This window comes from Balaenoptera borealis (genome assembly GCF_965194805.1).
Source record: "Balaenoptera borealis genome assembly, chromosome: X".
NCBI classification, from domain to species: Eukaryota; Metazoa; Chordata; class Mammalia; order Artiodactyla; family Balaenopteridae; genus Balaenoptera; species Balaenoptera borealis.
Window position 1 is genome coordinate 108,327,261 of NC_138881.1, and position 27,750 is coordinate 108,355,010.

Below are 27,750 nucleotides of genomic sequence, written 5' to 3' on the forward strand. Positions count from 1 at the left end.
TGTTTATCGTCATGCTTTTACTCTGATCTGGGACATTTTGTATCGGCCGTTTTCTAAAATGGCCATAGGATCTATTTACTAACATACTTTTATCATCATATAATCTGAGCATTGATATTATATTATATTGGTATTATGATTCTTGGCATTGTGCATAACAGCTAATAGAGTTAAATGCTTTAGTCATTTTTTCTGCTGTTTCAGCACTTTATGATCATTGTTAGAAATAGTGATAGGTATGTTTTGACACTGTCAGTTTGTATAGTGCAGGAAAAAAGTTTTAGCACAATCATCACATTTTCTCCACCACCAAATTACTTAACAATGGAGCAAGAAAATATTCTTCCCAAATATTTATTATTGCCAAGCTTCGTAGCACAGAGGTTTAACTTTTCCAAGAAGTTAACCAATTAACCTCACCTTTACCTTACAGTGTGTGATCCCATAATTTATGTTTGTTTTAGTGGCCTTTTTAAAGATGGTTAGACTCTTAGAGATATATAAGTTGAGAGCACATAAGACTAAAATAAGGATCTGTCTGTTTTTCTCAGGTAAAAGTTGTGGATGGAGCGAGATTTCAGAAAGTGTTTGAGGATGTTGTTTGCACCACAGTTTATTCGAAATGGTTGCTATAATGACTGGTTTTAAACTGTTAGGTAATCTGAAAGGAAGATGAGCTACGCGCATGTAAGACTGAAAAGAGGGTTCGTTTTCTTTCAGGTGAAGGTTGTGGATGAACGGAGGTACCGGAAAGTGTTTGAAGATATTGTACGCATCATGGACAGAATGGAAAATGACTTCCTTCCTTCCTTAGAACTCAGCCGGAGGGAGGTGAGCAAACACACACGCCTGCCCATCTGCTGCCCATCGTGGTCGCACAGGGGAAACCATGTTACTAGGAGAAGGCAACACAGCAAAGTCATGAAGACTGTGAGCTGAAGGCAGACTGCCTCCACTCCAGTCCCAGCACTGCCATCTAGTAGACGTGTGGCCGTGGGCGAGCGTCTTACCCTCTCAGAGCCACAGTTTCCTTTTTTGGATAAAGGGGAGGTTGTGAGGATTACCCGAGTTAATACATGCAAAGCCCTTAAAACAGCGCCGGGCACAAAGTAAGCCCTCAGATGTTAGCTGCTCTTATTTAATATTTCAGAGTTGCTGGCCAATTCATATCTCAGGAACCAGGACTTGGTCATGGGATGCATGCCCTGACCCAAGGTGGGGTTATACTCTTAGGATCCTAGGAACAATCAGAGTAGCCTAGAGAAGTAGCAAGAGCTGCCTGGCTCCTTCTCTGCTGTTGTGAGAGGGGACAGTGGGTAGCTGGCTCGCTTGGCGAGTGCACCCAGCAGTTAATAATGGTTAATAATGACCTCATTCTTTATTCATATTCTCTATGGAATAATCCAACTGACTTTCTTCCCCTACTAGTGATGCATGTTTGTGTCTGTCTGTTATTCCCCAGTTTGTGTTTGAGAATGTGAAGTTTCGGCAACTACAAAAGGAGAAGTTCCAGATCAGCAACAATGGACAGGTTCCCTGCCATTTTTCTTTCATCCCTAAGCTTAATGACAGCCAGTACTGCAAACCATGGCTTCGGGCTGAACCTTGTGAGGGCTACTTGGAGCCAAGTGAGTTTTCCCTTTACCCTTGTCTCTGCTCGCGATGTACCATCCCCTCCCTTTGATTAACTTCTTGTTTTCTAACCATACGTCTCTCACCTTCACTGTCATTGTATTGGGGCTCCTCCCTCTTCCGTTTGTCCCATCTCTCCTTCATCACTTAATGATTTTTTTAGAGGACACTTCTTCTGTTGGTTCTCATCCCCTTTTTGCTTTTCCACTGGAAGTTTCTGTTATCATGTACCATCTCTTACATTTCAGATGAGACCGTGGACATTTCCCTTGATGTGTATGTCAGCAAAGACTCTGTGACCATCCTGAACTCAGGGGAAGATAAGATTGAAGATATTCTTGTCCTTCACCTGGATCGAGGCAAAGATTACTTCTTGACCATCAGTGGAAATTACTTCCCAAGTTGTTTTGGTACATCCTTAGAGGCTTTGTGCCGAATGAAAAGACCAATCCGAGAAGTTCCTGTTACCAAACTCATAGACTTGGTAAGAGGCATCCTAAGACATGCATCTCCTTTAGATAGAATTTTCGCAGTGCTTAACTGATGTCCTCCTTCTCTCTGTGCTTCCTGTTTTGTCAGGGCTGGCAGGGGAAGTGGGGGGTGGATGGCAAGTGATAAATAAGAATAAGAATGTCACTTTAACACGCGTTTCATTGGATTAAGCCTAAAAGGAAAGAGGAGAAGGTAATATGTAATTGGCTCTTGTCAGGAATATGAGATAATACGAAGTTCACTGAATTAGATTAAAGCCTCCCTTCTCAAAGATTTATATCTTTGAGTTATAAAGATATGCTTACTTGTTATGCTCTTCATACTTTCAAGTTATTTTTATATAAATTAGCATGTATGTGAGGTCCAGTAACGGGGCGGTGGGGGGGGGAGTGGTATTATCCTCATTAAATATATGAGAAAACTGAGGCACAGAGACAATAACTTGCCCAAATAGTGACAAATCTGTCGCCCAGATTTTCTGACTCCCAGTCCAGAGCCCCTCACTATATCATCGTATCTAATCCAAGTCAGACTCAGCTGCTTGTTGGAGCCCAGGCCATAAGTGAACCTCAGAGTACCTGCCTCAGAACCCCCAGGGGTCCTTACACAAGTGCAGGCCCCTCCCCCCACTCACCTCTGGCAACGGAATCAGAATCTCAGGGTGCGAGGCCTGGGGATCTGCATTTTATCAGCATCCTGGATGATTATAACATGCACTGAAGTTTGATACAAGTTTAATGTGACTCACTCAAGAAAAGAAAGGAGGAGGATTTCTCTTTCCTGACACCAAGCTATAATATCAATGTCCTTATGGAGGAAATGCTTATTATCTTCAGGAACGTAAATTAATTTAGTAACAAGTTCATTCTGTTAAGAACCTTTCTTCTAAGTGAAAATATTGTTGGATTTGTGTGCAGACATCTTTGGGCTATGAAAGTATACTCTTGGTCTTTTACCAAAGAAAATTAGATGGCGTGACAGCCGTATGTTATCATTACCATTAGTATTCACATTGATCCTTTTGGCCTAGCCGGAGCAGTGATTGTATCATCTAGCGGGGAGGGCTAGACCGGCGGGCAGGCTGCTGGCTTGTCGGAGTGTGATCTGTTCTGTTGCCATGGAATTGTTTTAGCGATGACTCAGATGGCAGATTAAAACCCTTGAGTTCAGTCCCAGCATTCTTTCTTGGAATTATGCTTGTTTCCCTAGAGCCCTCATGACTGAGTGTATTAGCCCTGGTTGAGAGACAACCATTTTTTTTTCCAGAAATTCATATCCTGACATTCTGTTATTTTTCATGTTACTTATTTTTTCTTCTACCACCATATTCCTATCTTTTGAATGTATTATTTCACCTTTTAGGATATGTTCCAAATGAAGTTGTCTCCCTTTCTTTTTCCTACCCCTTGCCTCCATCCCAGACACCATTTCCCAGCTTTCTTTTTCCCAACTTTTATTATGAAAATGGCAAATGTGCAGAAGAATTGAAAGAACAGTACAGTGAACAACACCCACATGCCTTATAAACATATACTGACATATACTTTTTTTTTGCTCTACCATTTGAAATTAAGTGGTGATGTGTCACTTCACCAGTGAACACTTTGGCCTGCCTCTCTTAAGAAAAAGAACAACTTCTATATCAGCACAATGCCATTATGGCACCTAAGAAAACTAGCTACTCGGTATTCAGATTTCTCCAGTTGTCCCAATAATTTCTTTCATAGCTTTTGTAAAGCCAAGATCCGATCTGGGTTCACGCAGTACATTTGGTGAGGTCTCTGCAGTCTCTTTTAGAGTAGAACAGTCCTTTCCATTTTTCTTTAATGACTTTGCCTTTTAAGAGTCCAGGACAGTTGTCCAGTCAGGGGTCTGCCATTTCCTAAATCTGTCTGATTGTTTCCTCTTGGTAATTTTTAAACCTGTCTTTTTGTACTCCCTCCTCCCACCTTATTTCCTATAAACTGGAACTATTTGGTCAGAGTTGGCAGACACATTATACTACCCTTTACTGCAATTGTCCCATATTAATTAAAGTGACAAGAAGGAGACTCAACCAGCATTAAAAATGTTTATTTTATTTAAAATATTATCAAGTAATTCAACCACATTTGACCATGAATAGGAAGTAGTCAAAATCTTTAGTGGAGTTAATGGCTCTGTAGGAAGCCTTTTTTCTTCTTCTTGTGCACACATGATTCAAAGTTTTAAAAAATAGAACCCGGATCATTTTTCATTACAAAATTGCTGAGTTCTTTTTAAATTGTATGTGTGTGTGGTCACCATTTATTCTGTTAAAGCTTTTATTTTGTAGGATTTAGGGTTCTGATTCTTTTCACAGCCTGTTGCATTTAATAAATTCCTGGATCTCATTGATGAGGAAATTATCCATATTAGTGTGGGGCAGTAAACAAGAAATCTAAGATTATCTGTACCCCATTTGTAGTACCTTCCCACTCTGTTTTGGCTTGATTTTGACCTTCTGAAATGCTTTCTTAGGTTTGTTTATTCATGCTTGTTCCAAGACCCAAGATGATATTTCAAATCCCATGAGACAAGGCTATTAATAATGATACCTGTTGTCCTTTTTTGTATTATTTACTCTAAAATTTGAGTGAAACCAGAAATGAGTTCAGTGCCTGTGTTGACTCTCCCTGTACTGTTTTCACAAAGATTCTTGTGCCACATGCTCTTCCCCCCAAATGCAGAATAAGGTAACTGGCGAAAGTCCTTTTCATTCTGCCTGATAGTGACTTTGCCGCTACTAGAACTGTTGGGATTAGCACAGGTGGCAAACAGAGGAGAATCTGTTTGTAATTATCCTTATTCTTTTCCAGAATTAAGATAGATTTTTCTGGTTTATTAATTAGCATATTAAGTAGCATATAATCGTCAATATTTATTCATTATACATTGGATGCAAAATATTATGGAGTTTATGTGGGTTCTTATAATTTAAGAAAGTTTACTTGTGTGCACAATATGGCTAAATTCTAAATCGAGGTTAGTAGGGAGTTTGGTTACAGATAATCTAAACATTAACTACCTTTATTGGCTCATGTCCAGTGTGTTTAGTTAGTCAATATTTTGGAAAGTCACTTAGAATGAGAGTTGTGGAGCTTGTAATTTGTATCAACAATAGATTCCTTTCCTGTGCTGTTTACTCAAGCCCTTATATGCTATAAAAGCTTATTGATTGACCAGCTAATCTCTGTGAAAATCAGTCTCAGATTCAGCCTGTTTTGGTGTGTGAAGCTGGTTAAGTAGGGTGGGAGCAGTGGATAGAGAGGTTTTTTAAAATATTTAAATATGTTATTACTCTGTTTTATGTTATTTTTTAAACTTATTTTATTTTTGGCTGCATTGGGTCTTCGTTGCTGCACGCGGGCTTTCTCTAGTTGTGGTGAGCAGGGGCTACTCTTCGTTGCGGTGCACGGGCTTCTCACTGCAGTGGCTTCTCTTGTGGAGCACGGGCTCTAGGCGTGTGGGCTTCGGTAGTTGCGGTGCATGGACTCAGTAGTTGCTGTGCGCGGGCTGTAGGGTATACAGGCTTCAGTAGTTGTGGCGCGCAGGCTCAGTAGTTGTGGCTCGCGAGCTTTAGAGTGCAAGCTCTGTAGTTGTGGCACATGGGCTTAGTTGCTTCATGGCATATGGGATCTTCCCGGACCAGGGATCGAACCCGTGTCCCCTGCGTTGGCAGGTGGATTCTTAACCACTGCGCCACCAGGGAAGTCCCTTTTTTTCTTTTTAAATTAACACTTTTGCTCTTTTTTTGAGTATTTATTATTTATTTATTTATTTTGGCTGCACCGGGTCTTAGTTGTGGCATGTGGGATCTTCACTTGCAGCATGTGGGCTTCTTAGTTGTGGCATGCAGGCGGGACCTAATTCCCTGTCCAGGGATCGAACCCAGGCCCCCTGCGTTGGGAGTGTGGAGTCTTACCCACTGGGCCACCAGGGAAGTCCCAGGGGATAGAGAATCTTGAAGTCAGCAGATGAGTTTATACTGGAGCCAGAGGGCATCTAGATCCACCGGAAGTCTTTAATGAGTTGTATGTGGCTGTAAATGGACACATTTGGAGGAACATTCTGGTTTGCATGTAGACTGGACTAGTAGAGAGGAGGCCAGGCTTGAACCCACCAGTTAAAGGTTTGGCTTGTAAATACAGAGGTGAAAAAAGTTGAGGGATGGGGGAACCAGCTGTATTTGCGTGGGGACATGTCTATTAGGAGAACAATATCAAAAATTTGAAATAACATGAATAACAACTTGGTGATTAATTGTCCCCAGTGATCTCTCCAAGTAGGTGTTTACTTTGTCTTACTGATCTAGCGACCCATTTCTTATCCTGTTAAGTGTATGGTTTGTGTTTCTTTTTATATTTCACATGAACGAATCCTTTCTAGAACTTCAGTATCCATTCAGTTTTCTGCTTTTTATTTTTAAATTTGAATCTGCCTCTAAATGACTCTTTTTACATGATTTTAGCTGCATTTACTACTGGGAAAATTCCTCTAAGGGTGAATGCTGGGATGAAGAATGATTTGCAGTGCATTTGTAGTATGCCAGTGTTGCCCCACTGGGGACTCCTGAACGCTTTTCCCTTTTAATGTGATCAACACGTAGCCTTTTGCAGAGAGTGGGCAAGTCAGTTGAACTAAGTGATTAGCAGCAACCTTAGGACTACCTTAAGAGAATGCTCTTTATTAGTGGGAGCTAAGTGGTGTTTCTATTTTCAGAGTTGAACCTAGACTTGAAATAAATATAATTTACGCCTACTTTATGCCTGAAACCAGAGAAGTAAACTCTCAGTGTAAATCTGCTGCCCCTCCAACCAGTATCAAAGTCCTTTTGATTTCAGAGTTTTCTCTTGTATCCATTCATTTCTTTAAATAATTCTTTATTGTATTATTTTTAATTGTATTTTATTTTTGGCTGCGTTGGGTCTTCGTTGCTGCACACGGGCTTTTCTCTAGTTGCGGCGAGCAGGGGGCTGCTCTTCATTGCAGTGCGCGAGCTTCTCATTGCGGTGGCTTCTCTTGCTGCGGAGCATAGGCCCTAAGCACGCAGGCTCCAGTAGTTGTGGCACACAGGCTCAGTAGTTGTGGCTCGCAGGCTCTAGAGTGCAGGCTCAGTAGTTGTGGCGCACAACTTAGTTGAGGGCTTAGTTGCTCCACGGCACGTGGGATCTTCCCGGACCAGGGCTCGAACCCGTGTCCCCTGCATTGGCAGGCAAATTCTTAACCACTGCGCCACCAGGGAAGCCCCATTCATTTTTTAAAAGATATTATGTTCCCATTATTAGTTGAGGTGCTTGCTCTCTCCTGCTTGACCTACCTCGATAGCCTTTTAACGATTCCCTTCACCTCTATTTCCCTAGCCTTCTATTTTCCCTCTTCAGGGCTGTCGGACTGATCTTTCTGTAATACAGCTTTGGGGCCTATCACTTCCTTGCTTAAAGTTAGACATGTGGCTCCCCCATGCCTGCTGAATACAATCCAAATTGCTTTACCTGTCATTCAAGGTCCAGCAAAGTCTGACTTCAACACACCTTTTTAGATTTATTTCCTACTATTTTTCTCATTATTCCCTCCTGCTCCCCATGAACCAGATGACTAACTCTTCCCTAATCTCACCTTGTGATCTACCTTCTCTGCACCTTTGTTTATTTCTGTCCCCTCCCACTTGTAATGTCCCCACCCCATTTCTCCGCTTTAAAATCCTGTGAATCTTTCAAGGGCTAGTTAGGTTGCATCACCATTGTGAAAAAGTCCCCTGACAGCCCCAGTTGAAAGCCATCTCTCTTTCCTTTGAACCCCTGTTTTTTTGTTTGTTTGTTTGTTTTAACCATTTATTGAGAACTCATATTGGTGAATTACGGTAGTGGCAGGCCATAAATTCTGGGAATCCTTACCCCAATTCAATTGTAAACCCGAGTCAGGGACCGTGTCTTTCCCCTCTCTGTAGCCTCACTTTTCATACCCCCCCTACCCCTCAAAGACATTTAGCTCAATGCCTTGCACTGGTAGATAGTCAATGCCTGAAGAAAACCTTTTGGAGGGCTTGGTTTGACAGGTTAGTATATAAAAACTCTGCCTGGTTTTACTCATCATATCATGTGGCACATATTCATAGGAGGGAAAATAGAGAAGTCTGTCAGACAAGCAGATTCTCTATTTGTTAATAAGTAGTTCTAAATTTTAAAAAAGGTTGTGCTCCAAAATTTAGTTAAATTAGGTGTTTGGCACTCAGAATTAACTTCCACATTAAAAAGTGTTATAATTACAATACTATGAATATTGTATACTTTTTAAAGCACTGTTACTCTGATTATTTTTATTTCATTCTATATATGGTATTTAAAAGTCTAGGTAAACCTACAAAAGCATGTTTAATTCATAATGTACCTAATAATACTAAAAACCCTACCCAGCATATATAACAGTCATTTGGGACAAATGCATTCAGCGTTACTACTTGGAGTATCAGGGAACACATATTTCCCCACCACCAACCTCCTGCACATCTGTGACGGTAAGATCAGGATTTTTCCTTTTACTCTCAGACCGAGACGTGGGATTTATATCCAAGTTCTTGGCGGCCCATGGCGGGATTGGGAGTTGCTGGGGAGGTGCAGGGAGCTTTGAGAGACCAGGCCTGCTGCTGGCATACTGCGCCACCACCGCCCCACACCCCCTGTGTTTTAGACTGCTTCCCTGTCCCTGTGAGGTAAATGTTATTATCCCTGTTTTAGAGATGAAGAAACTGAGGCTCTATGAAGTTTACTAACTTGCCTGCAGTCTGTATGAAATAATAAGAGGTAGCATGAAGATTTGTACCCAGGACCGTCTGACACCCATGCCTGTACTCTTTCCACTAACCCTGCTGCTTTATAACTGTCTTTAGCCTGCTGGGAGTAGAATACATTCTCCAAGCTTTCCCCTGCCTCTCTGTCTAAGAAGCAGTCAGTTTATCCGTTTTGAGTTATCTAAGGGAGCATAGTGGTAATGACTGGGGAGTCAGTCAGACCTGAGTTCTAATCCTGATTCTGCCACTTAATACATAATAGTGTGACTGTGGGCAAATGATTTAATCTCCCAGAGCCTCAGTTTCCTCATCTGTAAAACGGGAATAATATCTACTTTGTGCATATGTGCAGACTAAATGACATTGCAGTTACTGCTCCATGGCAGATGCCCCCTAAGTGGTGGCAGTAGTTACTGTCACTGTTGTCATTGTTACATTGTAATAATAGCACAAAAGACAGAGGCGATTAAAAAGGTACCTTCTTCCCTCTCCCCTGCTTCTCTTTTTTCTCTTATACTCTATAGGAAAACACAGTAGGGGATAATGATGGATCTTATGGTCCACAAAGGTCTGAAATGAAATGAATTTGCATTTCAGAGGGACTTCCATATTTGAGGACTCTAGGGGCCCTTGAGGAGGGGAGAGGGTACCGGGCGATGGAAAGGAGTGTGAGATACTGCTTGGGAGGCTAGCTAGGGTGAGAGGTATGGCAGTGGAGAGGAGAGAAGCTTACCATCTCCTGAATGACCGCTGTCGGGCTCACAACCAAATTCTTCCACTGAAGTGGTGTCAGGGTGAGCGAGGTGCCACACAGCACAGCGGTAGGGCCTGCCTCCAGGCAGCACGGGAAAAGGAAATATCAGTGGGTGTTTGGCTGGCTCAGCTGGCAGCTGCCAAAGGACACAAAAGTCTAGGACTGGACATGTATGTTTCTTGAGTGATAGTCTCAATATGCTGCACAAAATTTGAATATGCATGATAGAGAACTTTGCATATGAGAATATGTTCCATTTTCAACAATCATGATTTATTTGAAGAATTTAAAGCTGTTTAAAATATATGTATCTAGTGAGGTAGTGCATTCTAATAATACTGATCTGTTTCTAATTCTGTTAATTAATTCTAATCATTTTCTATCTGTCAATGACTTTCTTTTCCTGCTTTGCTCTCAGGAAGAAGACAGCTTCCTAGAAAAGGTAATGCAATCCATTGGCGGTTCTGTGTTTCCCTGTGCTTGATTAACATTTAGCCATGGTCCCTGGAATTTATCCCGAGGCTTTCCCACATCAGACACCTCTGACTCCATGAGAATCCCCCAAAGTCCTGCCAGCTGTCTTTAAGTGTGTCTGAAGTACAGGAAAGATATTTATTTTACTGCACCAGTCAAGTCATTGAGACCCAGTACATAAAAGCAATAGGACTCAGGGTTCCAGATTTGTATTTTTGAAATAAGAAGTAACTAAAGAGCTGTCTTGATGTATGTGAAAGCTTGTGAGATGGAGGAGGGTACCGTTTGCCATTTTCCATTTCCGATGATAGTAAAAGCAGAAGTGAATTTCTGTTGCATTAAGAGTAATTTGGGGGAAGTGATAATAGTGATTAATTACTGAAAGAATACACAGGTACGATCAAGAAATAGATCATAGAGTAGAATCCTAGAGCTGAATGAGATCATAAGGGATCATCTGGTAGAGCTCCCTGCCTTCAGACAGGGTAAGGTGTCTTCTCCATTCTAATAGACAACCAAGGCCCAAGAAGGTTCAAAACCTCGCTGAAGTTATACTGCTCCTGACATCAGGGGCATGAGGCAGAGGGGACTAGAACCCGGGTCTTCTGAATACCCAGTGAAGGAACCGAGCGAACGCTCCTTCTGCGGTGCTTTGCCACCTCTCCATCTTCAGGCTGGAGGCTGCCTGGCTCCGCACAGGGCCATCCGGTAGAGAAACATGGGCTTGAAAACATTCTTAAAGCACTTTCACACAGTATCTAACGTGACCTCCCCACTTGGTGGAGTTTAATGCAGTTTGTTGGTGGAGATGGTGTACTGTTTTTGTGCTTCAGTTAATAGCGCTAACGTTACAGAGTGTGAGCTTATCAGGCACTAAATGTGTCCCATTGAAAGAAGAAGACAAAGCATGCCTGGTTTCCCTTTGAAAATTAGAGTTCAGGATAATTTGTGGACTTTTTAAAAAGTATTGTTTCTTGTGCATAATCTTTCTCTAGACTTCAGAGATACAAGTATGACATTTCATATTATCACACATGAATTTGAAAATGGATAGTGGATGGTGTATATAACCTACTGGCATATTATTAACCTTTTGAAACCACTGAGGATTGAGACGGCTCTGCTTCCCAGCCCTTCCCTGTTAATAGCAGGCCATGTGTCTTTTCATCTTGAACAGTGCCTTGTGTTGCCTTAATGCCTTAGTACAGGAAAAGTGCTAATTGGATGTCAGATTTTTAAAAAGTACATGAATCAGTGCTGAATAATTTATATATGGTAAGCTTGAAGGTGTCTGCTAAGGAATCTGTACCTGTGTTGCACTTGGTCCAGAAAGTGAGCAGAGTGCATTATGGACAGTGTTTTGGCTCAGATATCATCTGGATGCCTGGATTTAATACTTGCAACTGGAAAGAAGTTAGTGGGTGAGCCACTGATAGAAGGTCTGGCAACTATAGGAAACGTGAATATCAAGTGATAGATTCCCAGGGAAAGAAAGAAAGGAAGCAAAACGAATGTGAAGAAGATAGATTTTAAATGATAACCAACTGTCATGCTGCCTTCTCTTCCTTATTCCCTTAGAAAGGAGCACAGTGGCTTTAAAAGGTCACCAGTGCGTACTGAAGAACAGAACGTCAAGAACCCTCTGCTCTGTTCTAGCGTACACACTATCTGGAAGTAATGAAATGCTTCTCTTCTTTCTCTTAAAGTGACACGGCTAAATAAGGGTTGTGGATCGAATTTACAGCATTTCCTAAATTTGAACATATATCATATATGACCTTAAGCCGGAGGTGTAGGAGAGGGAAGATGCCAAAAATTCGTCACCATTTTCTCCACTAGATTTTTTATGAAGGCTGCCTTCAGATGCCTTTTAAACTATTTCAGATATCTTTTTGGTATAATTTATATTCGACTATATAAACATAAGATAATTGAATTTATTCCCCATTTTCAAGTTCAGATAGTTAGTGATCTAATTTATGTCACTTCTGGGTTTTCCTCTGAGATTCTTTCAGGAGAATCTAACATAGAGTAGAAAGTTAGGTGAAAGGAGTCAAAGCCCCAAGAAATCTTTGCTGAGCTATTACTATAAAGAATAACTTCTGGACTCAGAGCCTAGACTTTTCGTGGTATTTCTGGCTCTTGGTATGCTGTATTCAGTTTACTATTTTTGGATCTTAAGACTTTGAGTTTTAGTGCCTTAAGATTAGACCTTCTATCAAGCCTGAAATATTCATGTATGTAGGTCTAATGTGAATTGTCTTTCATTCCTGAGGACCAGAGAACCTCATTTAAATCAACAATGCAAGCTCTGATATTTGTGGTAAGACCTGAAAGAAGAATAAGTTAAAAGTCAACAACAAAAAAAAGTCAACAAAAACCTAAGTAGATGCTGCTCTCTCTCAAAGTGCTCTGTTGACAATTGTAATTTAATGGTCCATGAGTCTCCGGTGGTGTGTGGGCTCTACCGTGACTGTATTGCTGGTTCTCAGTGTCACCCTTGAAAGGATTTACAGCACACAATGCATCCATGTGATAAACATAATAAACCCAAGTGGAATGCTTAACGGTTAAGTGAAACATCTAGAAAAGGAGATCATTTAACTGTGGGAATCCGTATCGAATGCCTTCTGACCAGGAGTGTCCCAGTGAGAAAATATGAAAAGTCTTAAGAGGTGAAGATGAGATTATACCCACATAAGCAGAATTTGAGGGAGATTGTTACACACAGAAGGTTTCATTGAGACCCTTTGGATTCTCACCCCTTTTTATCTATTAGGAGAAATCCCTGCTGCAGATGGTTCCCTTGGATGAAGGTGCCAGTGAGAAACCTCTTAAGGTCCCCAAGGAGATCTGGCTCCTGGTAGATCACTTATTCAGACACGCCTGTCACCAGGTGAGTGAGAGTGGGCCTGCCCTGCAACTTTGGAAGGTGTGTGAGTCCAGTGGGAAATGATAATACCTCACGTCAGTATATACAGTGCTTTTAACTTTCCCAAGCCACCTCCGCAGAGCAGCACTGTCATATCAGATTGCCTGGGCAGATGGAAGTATCCCAGTTTACAGATGTGAGAGCTGAAGCATGCAAGCTAGGTGATTTACCTAAGACCACGGCATAAGAGTAATGGCGGAGCAGGGCCGAACTCCTCCCCTGTCTCCTGGCTACACATGCTTTCCCCTGGACTGCTGAGCACCTGAATCTGTAACGCCTGCTTTAGCTGTCATGGAGGCATTGCAGATTTCAAAGTCCAAAGCAGATTTCAAAGTCCAAAGCAAACTTCAAGCCCATTTCTTTAATTTGGTCCTCACTTTTCAATCCTATCTAAAATACCTGCCACCCCTAACCCATTCTTCCAAAAAAGAAAACTTTCTTGGGACTAAATTGAAAGATAATGTTGTCTTACCTACGGAAAAGTGAAGAACTTGAAGGCAAGGTTTGGTATGGACATGCCCTTTTACTCCTGCCCTAGCATTCTGTGTATCGGTATTCGAATGTGGTTCCATGTTTGGACTCTGCCTTCTACTTGTCAGGAGGCTAGAAGCGGGAGCACCTGGTCTCCCCATGGAGTCCTCTAGTCCCATATCAGGTGCAGGCTGAAACCTTTGAAGATAATTTTCTAGTTTGAAATAAAATTTCAGACAGATTATAGAGATGATAAAGGGAAAAGGGGCCATTGTCACACCTTTTATGTATTAGGAACATATTCGTGTTCCTAATCACGAATATGCACCTCACCCTGCCCTTTGCTTCCTGCTGCTCTCCTGAGCCCTGGGTGATCGTCAGAACCTTAGTGCTGATCATTTTGCCATGTTCCATTCATTGTGACCTCTTTGGTAGGAGGACCTGTTCCAAACCCCTGGAATGCAGGAGGAGTTACAGCAGATCATTGATTGTCTGGATACCAGCATTCCCAAGACAATCCGTATCCTTTTCGACAAAGGCTTAGGAAGCTGGATGTGTACTTGCCCAAACTCTTCTTCCCACCTACATTTGATTTTTTTTTCCATCTTTATTTTCTTTGTAGCTCTCTTTTATTATAAGGTAATCATTGACTATACAGTTAATTCCTCTCAGAAACTTTCGACCTCTCTCCTTATCAGACTCTTACTAAAAGGAATCAAGGGTTAGATAATGACGACTTTTAATTGGCATGGGACATAGGGCCCACAGCCATGGTGCTGTTCTGCTTTAAGCCAATGATCACTCCTGTCACCAGGACAGGGAGGAGGATGGGAAACGTTGGTGACTAGTTTCTAGTGTGAACTGTCATTCTGCAGGCCACATTCCCTTGACCTTCAAGTTGGGCCAAACCTCCCAAGAGTCTTTGATCAATTCTGTAACAACTCAGCTGCAGCATACCTGGACCAATGAAATATCAAACCCCAATTAGGATCAGGGCGCTCTGAATAAGAGGAAGGAAACCATCCCTGAGGGAGCTTGAGGAAGGGAGCAAATCGGGTCTGAGTGTGGCCTTTTCCTTGGAGCCTCTTTCCCTTGACGGGAGTCAATCCAGCTGGCAGTAATCACTCAGTGGCTGAGGCGCTGCTCATTTTCCTGGAAGCCCTGCCAGAGCCTGTCATCTGTTATGAGCTCTATCAGCGATGCCTCGACTCTGCTCAGGATCCCCGGATCTGCCGACAGGTGAATTTTATTGCTCCGAGAATGTGTTTGAGGCATGTTCCCCCACAGAGAAATCATTGAGTTTTACCAAACCAGCTGGGCAGCCAGCTATGTGATAGGATGGGTCTGGATCTGTTGTTCATGGCAGGGCACCAGCACTGAGAGTTGGGACCCTTAAATTTTAGGTTGTGTTATTTCCTATTATATTTGCCACCCTTTTCCTGTTGACCTATTGAGTAGGGTGGATACCTCTACTCTGGGGTAAGATTAGTGAAACAGATCGTACATGGGATTCTGGATGACATGACCAGGAAGGGTGGGTGACACTTGTGAGCCTTTCTTTTTGTCTTCTTGGTGTTTGTTTTTAATCTTGAAATGATATTGATGCACAATAGCTGAGAATACCTCTGAATCAGACTAGTGAGTATTGGGAGGTGCTGCCACCCATGCTAAATGGCATTGCAGAGAAAACCACAGCCACCTGCCTAGGGAGATGGGAAAAGACTAGGCTAACACCCATCTGCTCCTGAGGTAGGGCGTGCATGCGAATGTGTGATAACTGCGTGACCTGCTCATTGAGTGGACAGGGGCCAAACAGTATGAGCATTCTGCCTCAGGAGTTATCATTTGACAGGTACTATATTGGTCATGAGTAAATAAAGGAGGAGTCCTGTAAGGGTTGGATTATAAACTACTTTTATGGCAGCTGTGAGCTCTTCTTACTCCCTTCCTCCACCTGTTATCCTCACTGCCCACCCCCTTTTTTAAAAAACAGGTGATTTCCCAGCTTCCAGGATGCCACAGAAATGTTTTTCGTTACTTGATGGCATTCCTTCGAGAACTGTTAAAATTCTCTGAGTACAACAACGTCAGCGCCAACATGATCGGTAAGAGCACTTCCCAAGAACAGCCACACGGGGGCGTTGGTCGGGACGGTCCGTGTACGGTGCACACGTGTATTCCCTCCCTAGTGTCCAGGCCCGCGCCAGTCACTTCCTCCCACTGCCCTCATTCCCTGGCCCCCCAGCCCCCATCCCTGAGGCTTCGCTTAGGTTGTGTCTGACCAAGGGTTTTCCCCTTTTCTTTCTCTCGCCCTCTAGCTACTCTCTTCACTAGTCTCCTCCTAAGGCCTCCACCCAACCTTATGGCAAGACAGACTCCAAGTGACCGCCAGCGTGCTACCCAGTTCCTTCTGAGTTTTCTGCTTGGGAGTGATGAAGACTAATAATAAGCCTTTTCCTCTTACTACTCTCCAAGATTCTAGAGGCGGAAGATCTTGGGCACCAAGTATTTCAGAATGTTTTGAAAAGATACGCCACAGGAAGGGTCTGTTGCAGAATTTTGAGGCTGTTGGCATGAAAAAGTTCTGTTTCTAGTGCGAAAGGAAGCGAGTTTCCTAATCCCTCCCTTACCATATCCTACGCAGCAAGATACTTTTAGACTTATATTGCCAAGCCAAAGTTACCATATTTTGGTGTTTTTGTGTTCTCTCTTTGTAAGGCAAAGAAATCTGTATTTACACTCCTTTACCTGGGGATGTGTTTGTTGCCCTCCTGCCCAGCTGTCATGATTGTCCTTAGCACCCGAGGCCTAAACTCTGAGATGTTCCCATTCTAGGCCTACAAGCACTACTTGCTGTAGCTCAGACTTGTCTGTAGTCCTTCGTCTAAAGCACTTTGGCCCCACCCCCTCCCCTTATCACCCCTTTGCCCTCTACTCTGCTAATACTATCATGTCAAAAGAAGTCTGGGTGAGGCTAGTGACTCCTTGGGTGTCTCCAAAAGTGAGATAACCATCTCCATGTAGTTGTTACATGCATTTGTGCATCTCTACTACAATGGCATCTGTACATTTCTCTAACATCGGCCTATTATGGATCTGCAATGGGTGGAACCATATTCTCTTGTCTCAGACCACACTTAGTAGCAGAATGTTAGGGACTGTTAGAGATGACATCTCATTGATGTGAGAGAATCACAGTCAGAGTGGAAGCACTTTGAGTGTTTCAAGAGTGAGAATATTCATGCTCAACAGGTCCTGCTTCCTACCATCCATTTTGGTTCTTATTCAAATTTTACACGAGAACCAATCCTGGGTGTCTGTGGGGCCCATCCCCCACTTAGAAATCCACCTCCAGAGCAACACTTGTACCACAGTCAAAAAGGGAGACTGCAAGTCAAGTGGGCCTCTCTGTGAAAACTGCTCCTTCCCCCAGCAGGGGCATTGAGGATAACCCTTAGAACCCCCCTCTCCGGTCTTCTGAAGTACCAGGGGCAGATGGCACCCGCTCCCTCATCAGGACTGACTCTGGGCTCTACAACCAGCTGCCCTTAGCTCCCAGTCACCTTCTCCAGTGCTGTGTAAAAGAGACTGTGCAGTAGGATGAACCAAGCACCTTCTCTCCCGCCCAAGACAACCCTCTGAGCTTGTCATTTACTCAAGCTCCTGCGGGGCAGCCCTTTTTAAAAAAAAATAATCTATGTTGGTTGGCAAACCAGCCACCAGCCACTGACTGCAAAACTGCCTGATGCAGTTAGCTTCCTCCTGGTTTTCTTTCATTAAAACCACCCTGAGTTGACTCACTGTCACATGTTCACATGAAATCCCAGGAGCCTCATGTATAGGCTCTGTGTGTGGTCTTGGGCATTGACTCTTCTAGAGCATCAAAGGAGAGAGCCGCGGAAGCACCGCCATGAGTGGTTCTCCAATTCCCCCATCTCTTATGCGTTGAGTCCTGTGGGGGAAGAAAAGGTATGTATCCTGTGATATTCTGGCTAAAGCCTCTCCTGATTGGGAATTACAGAAGTAGGAGTCAAGTTACTGGTTGCCAAATAGCTGCAGATCTGTTAGGCCAGGGGCTGGGTGTTGAGCTTAGTTAATGGCAGACTGAGCAGAACAGCGTTGTCATCTCCATTAGTCCAGAAAGGGGTCGCTGGAGAGGCAGATGGTAGAAGCTGGGGCAAGGTCGTAGCACACAGACAGGGAAACGCCTGTCCTAGACACATTTCCAGTCTGCTGCCACCTGGGGCCTTCAGGTGGTCAGGGATGTGGTTAGTGGGGCTGTGTGCGGCATCCGGCTCACTCTCCAGAAGGCAGATGCACTCAGTTGCTTTCCTGCCTCAACCTTCCTTCCAGCTCTGGTCCTGGGATGTACACAGGGTTGAGGGTTTTAGACAATCTCTAGGGAGGGGGGACAAGAAATAGAGCACAGACATAAGAAATCTGCTTCCCTGCTGTGCCTACTCCAGCCCCACCCTCTAATTCCTAAGTACCTCTCATGTACTATTTCCTAGCGCCTCTGAAGTAAGGAGTTTAGATCCAGCTGGTAGGGGAGGACTCTGCATCTATCGTTTTAGGGAAGAAGCAGTTCAACCCCACGTGGTGATGTTGCTATTAGTCTCCCTTTCACTGTTTCCTGATTCTTACTCTGTAATTGTTTGTTGTATTTCCCCCAAATGTCTTGGTCACTAGGCAAAGCTGCTAGTGGGATTCTGTATTTCATGTCATCTTTTTTATTATAATTTATTGCAAATTTTTTTTTCTGAATAAATATATGTTGTGTGAAAAACCTAAATGTGATCTTAGGAAGAACTGAGGAGGGAGGCTTATGTCACTGGGTCCCACTCGACTGCTGCAGTCCCCACCGCTACGCCTGGACTGTCATTTCCTGTCTTACAGGGAAATACCGTAAGAATTCTCAGTATATTTGCCCTTGGAGAGGAGAAGAAGCCACATATTTTCAGAGATTAATAAAGCAGTCACAGTGCTTTCAGAGGCCAGCCAAGGATTCTTGTTTTGACCCTGGGGATTCAGGCAACAAAATAACACTGTTAGGAGAAAAGATGTTGATTCTTAATGCCCATAAATGTCACACTGGGTCAGATCCATGATCGCGCCAGCCCCAGGAATCTGACAAACTTCGCTGTCCACATTTTGGGAGAACCCAGTTGGCCTTGGCAACATAGCCCCCGTAGTGTAGACATGCCTCCCGAAGAGCCTGTTTTCACGTAATTCATTTTGCAACTTCTGAAAAATCAGTTTTGAACTTATATTACCTCTTGGGGTGACAAAGTCCATAAATTTAATTGTGCTTTTTCTTTTTTGGCTCTAATCTGAACTCTGAGACTTTAAGAGGCGATCCCTAATTGGAGCATGGTGCTTATTCCCCTGCCGCCGCCGATCTCTAGTATGGATTTGGGCGTTCTGATTCCTTTCCCTTCGAGACTGAAGAGGCCTCAGCTGGAGGCTGCTTGTCAACCAGGGCCCTTTTCCAGTCCCCTCTGACTGTGAACTTGACCCTGATGCATGTGCTGATTCAGTGTTGTCATGAACGGTTTTTCTAGCCCCACCCGAAGCCTTGGCAGAAGAAGGTGTTTCCTTTTGCGAGTGATTCCCCCCAGTGGACGGAGACTGACGGCCAGCAGTTTGTACACAGCAGCGGGCGGTGTGGCAGAGCAGCCTCAGTGACTGCCTTCCCAGAGGTTAGAAACCGCGTCCCTGGCTGCTGTTACAGGAGACCCGGGAGGGCCTTCCTGACCGCAGGGCAGGTTGAAGACCTGGCTCTTAGTGTAGCCTAATGATCTAAAGCCACATGCTGCCATGGCGAGATCACCATGAAATGTTAGGGAGAGAAACTTGGTGGTGATCTGATCCAATCTCGTTGTTCTGATGGGCAAAGTCAGGCTCAGAGGGGACAATGAGTGACTTAATGTCACTTAGGTTAGTGACATGGCATGGCATAGTGGGAAAAAAGAGCTTCAGCTTTGGAGTTAGACCTGGTTCTTTTTTCTTATTTTTTTACAAAATTTTTCAAACATATAGAAAAATTGAAAGAAGGGAACAGTGAACACCCTAGACCTCTAACCTGTGCTCACCAACTGTTAACACTTTACCCGAATTGCTTTATCTCAGAGGGGCCTGGTTTCAATCTGGGTTCTGCCGCCGCCTCCTTACGCATGATCCTGGACTAGCTAACTTCTAGTTTCCTGGCCTGTCAGATGGAGTGGGCATAGTACTGATCTTACATGACTTAGCTACGTCAGTCTCACCACTTCCCTCTTAAAAACCCTCCAGTGACTTCCCAGTGCATTTCAGAAGAAAATCCAAACTTTCCCATGGCCCGCCAGGCCTTGCATTATTAAATGAGAAAGAAAGGAAGTGGCAAGCATGCTACCCGGCACGTAGTGGGCGCTGGGGAGACGTTAACCAGTCCCCGCTGCCCCTAGCTCCGCAACGTACTGTATGACCCTGGCTCTGCCGCACTGCCCTAGGCTTTCGGGATCTCACTTGATGTTGACAACCTTGTCAGCTCAGTAAATTCTGACCCCGTGCTCAGCCTGTCCCCCTTCCCCCACCACACGCCATCGCGTCACCTTCCATACTTCCGTATTTCAGAGTTTGGCCACCCATCTTTTGGAGAGTGGGGGTGAAGTGTAAACTAAACGATGAATAATGAGCTGCCACCACCAGCATGGGACAGCTGGCTGCTGTGAGCCTTGAACCTCGGGAACCCCACCTGCAGTTCTGCCCGTCCCCCCCTCTCCCCATCAGCCTCCTTTTGCTCCTTCCTGCGCCACTGTGCCCTGGCCTCAGTGCCTGGTTTCTAGCCCTTCTTCCTTCGCCTGCCCCTTTGATAAAGCCCCCCTTTAGTTTCCACCTTTGCTGCTCCTCACCCAAGTTCATTCTTTCCCAACCAATGCTCCGTTCTCCCTCACCTCGGTCCTGTGGAAGCTACTCCCATGCCCCGGTTCCCTGAGAGGAGACCAGGGCCTTGCCTGTTCCTCAGTCACACTTTGAAGCCATGGCTCTGTGCTGTTCAGTGAATGGTTCTCAACCTTGGCTACTCATTAGAATCATCTAGAGCATGTTTCTCAAAATGTGCGCCCCAAACCAGCATCACCTGGAAATAGGTCTAAATCAGTGGTTCTCAACTCTGGCTGCATAACCTGGGGTACTTTACAAAGTACCAATGCCTCGGCTCCACCGTGGACTGTTGGAATGCCTCCCAGCCACCCTCCCCTGCCCCCTGCCACTGTACTCTGACGCTGTCCTTTCACTCCTCCCAATGGGCTAAGCTCTTTCCCACCTCAGGGCCTTTGCACATACTGTTTTCTCTCCCCAGAAACCCCTTCCCCTCGCGCACTTCAGAATGCCTCAGCCTCCGTCTTTGCCATGCTTAACCCTGAGTCACCACCACCCCCCTCTCCCGACCCATTCACTCTCTTTGCTCCCATTCCTGGGTTCCTGGCACAGCATGCTGGCTGGCTGGCTGGCTGGCGGCCCCTGGGCCTGCCATGTACCATTCATTCCACAGTCCTCCTCTTCATCTCTAGCTGACCCTTCATAGACCCGCACCTCAGGGACCAGGGAGGCAGGGAATTGTAGTGGTTTTTCACACAGGCTCCAACAGCCAGACAGCCTGGGTTCAAATCCCAGCTCTGCTACATCTTAGATGTCTGACCTTGGGAAAAAGTTAATTGACTTCCCTGGACCTCAATTTCCACATCTTAAAATGGAAGTAATGATAGTGCCTCTCCTCATAGAATTGTCAAGAGATGAAATCAGCTAATATGTTTAAACGGCTTGGAACAGTGCCTGGTGCATAAGTGCTAAATAAATGGCAGCTAGTATAATTATTCCAAAACCCTCTACTAGCCTCAAAGGCCAGACCCCTCTTCCGCTGCCCTTCAGCTCCCAGCAGGTGACTGCACCCTTTCGTTTGTGAAAATGTCAAAGCGGTCAGCCGAAGCAGCCCTCTCGAAGCCCTGCGCTGCATATCAAAATGTCTCCAGCTTCCCCTCATCCCTCCCCCTTCCCGCCTGTCTTGGAAGTAAGTGGTCCTCCCTGCCAAGGCCAGCTCCTCCACCCCACCTCCTCCCACCCTTACTGGCCGTGCTCCTGTCACCATCACCCCTCCTTTTGCATCTTCTACATCAACTATTCATTCAAGTATTTGTTGAGTGTCTCCTGTGCGCCAGATGCTGTTCAAGGTGCTGAGGATATAGAAGTAAACACAGTAAAGTGGCTGCTCTCTCGGTGCTTTCTCTAGGAGGGTGGGGCGGGATGGGGTAGACAGACATAAAAATAAACCGTGCACAAGGTAACTGGAGATCATGATGAGAGCTCTGGAGAGAATAAAGCAGGGTGATGTGCCAGAGGGCACGGCAAGGTGACTTGGTCAGGGATGGTTGCTTTGAGGTGGTGATGTTTGAGCTGAGACCTAAATCTCAGGAAGCCAAAAGATCCCATATATTGATTTGAATGAAGATTACACAGTATATACACCCACCTGTCCCACAAAAAAGCTAGCTGCACAAGATCTGGCAAAAAACCTTCCAAACAAAGGAAAGAGCAAATGCAAAGGTCCTAAGGCAGCAAAGGAGCTTGCCGAGTTCAGGGAACAGCCAGGCAAAACACAGTTTGGGGTATGAGGCGTGCTGGGCAAGAGGCAGGCAGGGAGCTGATCACGTACAGAGCCCGGGGAAGGAGGCTGCCTTTTATTCGCCGTGCAGCAGGAAGGCATGATGGCTTTATTCGGGAGTCATATGATTTATGCTCCCTCTCCAAATCTTAATAACGGTAATAATAACTAATAACTATAGCTATCATTCATCCCAGATGCTGTACGAAAACACTTAACCTCACCTTTAGCCTTGACAACCACCTTATAGGGTACCACGTTATCCCACTTTCACAGGTGAAAAAAACTGAGGCTCAGAGAGCCTACCTAACTTGGTACTTGGCTAGTGGCAGACCAGAATATGACCCGAGACCAAAATTTGTGTTCTGAAACACAGCCACCGGGGCGTGACCATCGGGGAATCCCCTCAGCACATCCTTTACTCTAAACCTGTTGGATTTTCCCCTCCTCCAGTAGTGATGATATATATTGATCCATCTTGTTTTCCTCTGATAACCCTGATGAGTGATGACTATGCTATCTGCAGGCTAGAGCTAAACCTCAGCAAGGCTGACGAGCCCCTCTAGGAATTAAGCCTGTTCTCAATCACGCTGGAGGTGGGGCGGGGGGAATGGAGCCCAGCCTGTGACTTTAAATAGAGATATTAGATCAGTTCATCATAATGGCAGATTTTGGTGACTACGACTGCAGTGTCCACATTATAATCACAATAATAGCCATTAAGTGCATAATATTCTCTGCCATTGCTGCACTCCGACAATGCAAAACTCCAGATACAGAAAAGTGGCCGCATCACTCGACAATTTTCACTCTCTCATGAAGTCTTACCGCAGGGTACAAATGTGATGTGAGGACTAAGCTAAATCGTATGCCTCTACTAAAGGAGTGTGGCACACGAGAATGCGATATTAATGCCGCCAGCAAAGTTAGCGTAAAGTGTTCCGTGTTAATCAAATTAACAGAATACAGGCTTGTGAAGTTAAGGCATGAAAATAGACACCATTCAGAATCTGGACAACACACAAAAGTAACTGCATAACAAGAGCACGGGCTGGACGTCTTACTGTCCAATTATTACCGTGCTGTTACAAATGGGCTAAATCAGTGAGTTTCTTGGCCTAGGGCAGTGATCCTGCACTTGAGAACCACTTGAGAGCTTAAAAAACGCTGATGCCCAATCCCCACACCGTGAGAGAATAATTTAATTGGCCCAGGGTGGAGTCCTGGGCATGGGATTTTTAGAAACTCCCCGAGTCCCTTGGTGGACCGCCAGGATTGTGAAGAGCTCTGGGCCCAGGGCAAAGAGGCCCGAGGGACAAGTCAGACTGGCTTGGGCGACATACTCCACGAGGGGGCGCTCGGCTGCGTCCTTAGAAAAATAAAAGGGTGGGATTGCATGTGGTTTAAGGTCCATGCCGTGTCCCAAATGTTATCCTGTTTTCAGAGGGGCCTTTGTAAAATGCATACTATTCTAATCGTTTTCAGAGGGTTTCTTTTCAATTTTCTAAAATCTACAGTATCGGGAATTCCCTGGCCGTCCGGTGGTTGGGACTCTGAGCTTCCACTTCAGGGGGCACGGGTTCCATCCGTCGTCGGGGAACTGAGATCCCGCAAGCTGTGCGGCGCGGCCAAAAAAAAAAAAATCATAATAATAAACTAAGAAATGAAATCTACAGGATCTTGGGATTTCAGGTTGAAAATGGTAGATTAAATACATCCATTTATCTCCACGGCATCCACAAAACCCCACTAAATGACAGTAAAGGAATAAAAAGAAAAATGATAAATTCATATTGACAAAAGGGGGAGAGCAGGGCTTCCCTGGTGGCGCAGTGGTTAAGGATCCGCCTGCCAATGCAGGGAACACAGGTTCCAGCCCTGGTCCAGGAAGATCCCACAGGCCCTGGAGCAAGTAAGCCCGTGCGCCACAACTACTGAGCCTGTGCTCTAGAGCCCGCGAGCCACAACTACGGAGCCCGCGTGCCACAACTACTGAAGCCCGCGCGCCTACGGTCTCTGCTCTGCACGCAACAAGAGAAGCCACTGCAGTGAGAAGCCCGCGCGCCGCAACGAAGAGTAGCCCCCGCTCACCGCAACTAGAGACAGTCCGCGCACAGCAACGAAGACCCAATGCAGCCAGAAATGAATAGATAGATAGATAGATAAATAAATAAATAAAATTTATTAAAAAAACAAACAAAAAAAACCCCCCAAAACAGGAGAGCAGCTAACAGCAGCCAGGTGATTACCAGGACATTTTAATGCTTCAGAACCCTGGGAAGGCTCAGGAATTCTGAGCTACCTCTGAAGGCTGAGGAAGAAATTGGTATCAGGGTGGGCAACTAGCTGAGTCTGCCACAGTTTATAACAAAATGAAGAAAGAGCAGTATAAGCGTATTATGAGATAGAGAAGCAAACAGATGAAACTGCTAAGGCTGTAAAACGGTGGTTTCTGGGAAGTGGGCATTGGGATGGGGAAAAGCAGTTCGGAGTTTTGCTCCTCTGAAAGCCTTGTGTCATTTGACCTTTAAAATTAGGTATATACATCACTTAGATTTTTTTTTTAAAGCTGCTTTTGAAACGGGTATGGGGGGAAAGGCATGCAAATACTGTAGATGGGAATATAAACTTGTAAAAGCTTGCCGAATGGCAGCTGGGTAATACGGATCAAAAATTTTAATGTGTGGGAACATTCAGTCCAGTAGTTCCACTCCTGGAACTTATTCTAAGGAAGTAATTGGACAACCACTGCTTTGGTTATGAAATGTAAAAATTGGAAAACTATCTACATGCCCTGGACCGGAACCTTGATTTGAACAAGTGATGGCTCAATCCACACAGTGCAATTCCATGCCGGTGCTTTAAACGACGGATTTCATACCTACCGGATGGTCAAAACTTGTAAAAAAGCCCGAGGGACTTCCCCGGTTGCGCAGTGCTTAGAAATCCACCTGGCAATGCAAGGGACACAGGTTCGTGCCCTGGTCAGGGAAGAGCCCTCATGCCCTGGAGCAACTAAGCCTGTGCGCCACAACTACTGAGCCCACGCTCTAGAGCCCGTGAGCCACACAACTACCGAAGCCCCCGCGCTGAGAGCCCCAGCTCCGCAACAAGAGAAGCCACCGGAATGAGAATATCGCGTACCGCAACGAAGACCCAACGCAGCCACAAATAAGCAAATATATAAATTTATTTTTTTTAAAAAACTGTAAAAGCCTGAAAACAGGAGCTGCTCAGCATGTGATAGTGCTGGCGAGTGAACGCTGCTACAATCTCTTTGGACAAAAAAGCAAAAATTGGCATTACGGAAATGAAACGTGAACTGTACACTTTGATCAATTTTTCTCATAGGGAGTCTAAAATGATATGACTACTTAGGAAGAAAATCACCATTACGTAGTAAAATGAGAGGTGAATCAAAGGTCATGTCCCACATCCAGCTAGGTGGGACGTGCAAGAACAATAGCGATCAGAGGACCTCAGGCTGCACTGAAGCCGAACGTTTCTTAACGGAAAACGGAAATACAACAACAGTCCGTGATGAGCCGAGGAGCACACCGAGCAGCAGCACCCACAGTAACGCGAGAACATCTGTGGGTCTCGCGATCATTACGTCTTGCGGAAAATAACAAAAAAACCGGTACACCTATCTACATAGCCTTACACGCCAAGCAAACGACCTCATACGAAAAATCAAACCCCGGACGTTAAGAACCACGAAAACCAGTACTACGGCTGCAGAGTTAAAAAAAAACCACTTTTCCAAACACCACATAAACCACCCCATAAGCAGAAAAAGAAGTGCACCTCGCGAACCCTAGGTGAAACCCGCGGCGCTTCCAGTAGAAACGTGTCGCTCTAACTTCTAAGTCCCTGTTAACTTCTTGCCGGGTTTCTTTTCAATTCCACTTACACCGAGTCATGGTGGTGGCACGCAAAGTGCTTCCAGGCCGCAAACGAGCCCCTTACTTCCCACGCATCAGACCCGCGCAGAGCAACTTTTTTACTGAGAGCCCAACGGAATCCCAAACAACCGTGAACTTTTGCACCCAGCATGTCATGGCTGACGCGCGTTCGGCAAACAACCAGCTTTCTCTTTGAGTCTATTCTTTTTACACACAGATCAGCCTTGCTTACTAACGCAAGGCTTCCAAAAATTAGGCAATTTGCAGCCTGGTCTGCTCCTCAGCCGGTAAATCTTCTGAAAAACTCAAAAGAGTCACCCATGCTGAGGAGCAGATTGCGGTGTCTAACGCAAGGGGTCTTGGGAGGCAATGCCAAGGAGATTGGGACACCTTGTACAGTGAGGGTGAACGTAAACTCGGGTCAAGAGCTTGCAACAGTTCTTTCCAGTTAAGTGACTGAAGTCTCATTCTTTGAAATAATAGGCTTAAAGGAAAACTATGCCTTTACTTGAACATATATTGTTTGCATTTCATTCTGCTTATGCAAATGAACGCTGAGTCCCCGCCCCCGAGATTCACGCCCAGCGTCGGCCGAAGCCGCTTGCAGTGGCGTCTACCCGGGACCCTGACTACATGTCTTCTGCTCCTCGAGGCTCTGAGTGTGATTTCTTTGGGGTAAAGGATTTTGCTGACTGCTTAAGAAAACGTCGGGGCTCTGCATTTGACACGAGACACGGTTCACAACATAATATCAAATGAAAGGTAAAAGACAACTACAAAACTATATTTAACATTACACTTTTTCTTCCAAAAAGAGATGTCTGTGTGTGCGTTGGGCATGTGTATGCACAGAAGAGTGCTTACGCCAAAATTATGCTTACACTAAAATATTACTGGCCGTTATGCCTTTTGTTAACTCTCTATTTTTGTCTATGTTTTCAGAAATTTCTGTGCTTGACGTATGGAGAAAAAATAAGGAAAATCAATAAAAAAGATTTCATAGTAAGCAAAGATAAAGGAATTAGAAGGAAAGAATAATAAGCATAGCAGAAATACAAGACAAAGAATCCAGGAAGCCAAAATGAGTTTTAAACCATTTTTATGGGACTATAGTTGATGTCCAATGTTGTGTTAGTTTCAGGGGTACAGCAAAGTGAGTCAGTTATACATATACATATATCCACTCTTCTTTAGATTCTTTTCCCATATAGGCCATGACAGAGTATGGAGTAGAGTGCCCTGTGCTATACAGTAGGTCTTCGTTAGTTATCTGTTTTATATATAGTAGTGTGTATATGTCCACCGCAATCTGCCAATACATCCCCCGCAAATGATTGGTTTTTTTTAAAGATTTCATCAAGGAAAAGAGGAAGGCGCGAATAACACTAGGAATGAGATATGGGATGTAAACAAAGATACAAAAGTGCGGCCCGCCAGGCAGGCTCCATATCCAGTATCATTTCTCTCCTTCCTCCCTACTGAGTGTCTGCATTATAAGGGGCAGCAACGTGAGGTCATAGGTCAAACCTTCCTTAGAAGTATTGGAAGATACAGTCGAGACCATCTTCTAGAAAACAGAGCCAAACAGGAGGTAGAAAAATGGGAGCGAAAAGAGAAAAGTTAGGGGTTCGTTCCAGAACGTAC

The 27,750-nt window shown here is 44.6% G+C and overlaps 1 protein-coding gene across 4 annotated transcripts in view; it reads left to right on the plus strand.

Moving 5' to 3' along the window:
- Positions 1-27,449, plus strand: part of OCRL (OCRL inositol polyphosphate-5-phosphatase) — a 64,578-nt gene extending 37,129 nt beyond the window's left edge. For 3 of the 4 annotated variants that reach the window (XM_082377101.1, XM_082377103.1, XM_082377104.1), the window contains 10 exons: positions 721-831; positions 1,463-1,628; positions 1,881-2,116; positions 10,105-10,128; positions 12,940-13,056; positions 13,999-14,083; positions 14,675-14,802; positions 15,557-15,668; positions 15,882-19,262; positions 23,719-27,449. In XM_082377101.1, coding sequence (XP_082233227.1) covers positions 721-831; positions 1,463-1,628; positions 1,881-2,116; positions 10,105-10,128; positions 12,940-13,056; positions 13,999-14,083; positions 14,675-14,802; positions 15,557-15,668; positions 15,882-16,006 — 1,104 coding nt within the window. In that variant the 3' untranslated portion in view covers positions 16,007-19,262; positions 23,719-27,449. The remainder of the gene's footprint in view (positions 1-720; positions 832-1,462; positions 1,629-1,880; positions 2,117-10,104; positions 10,129-12,939; positions 13,057-13,998; positions 14,084-14,674; positions 14,803-15,556; positions 15,669-15,881; positions 19,263-23,718) is intronic. The other variant, XM_082377102.1, reaches the window with a different exon arrangement.
- Positions 27,450-27,750: the final 301 nt, after the last annotated feature.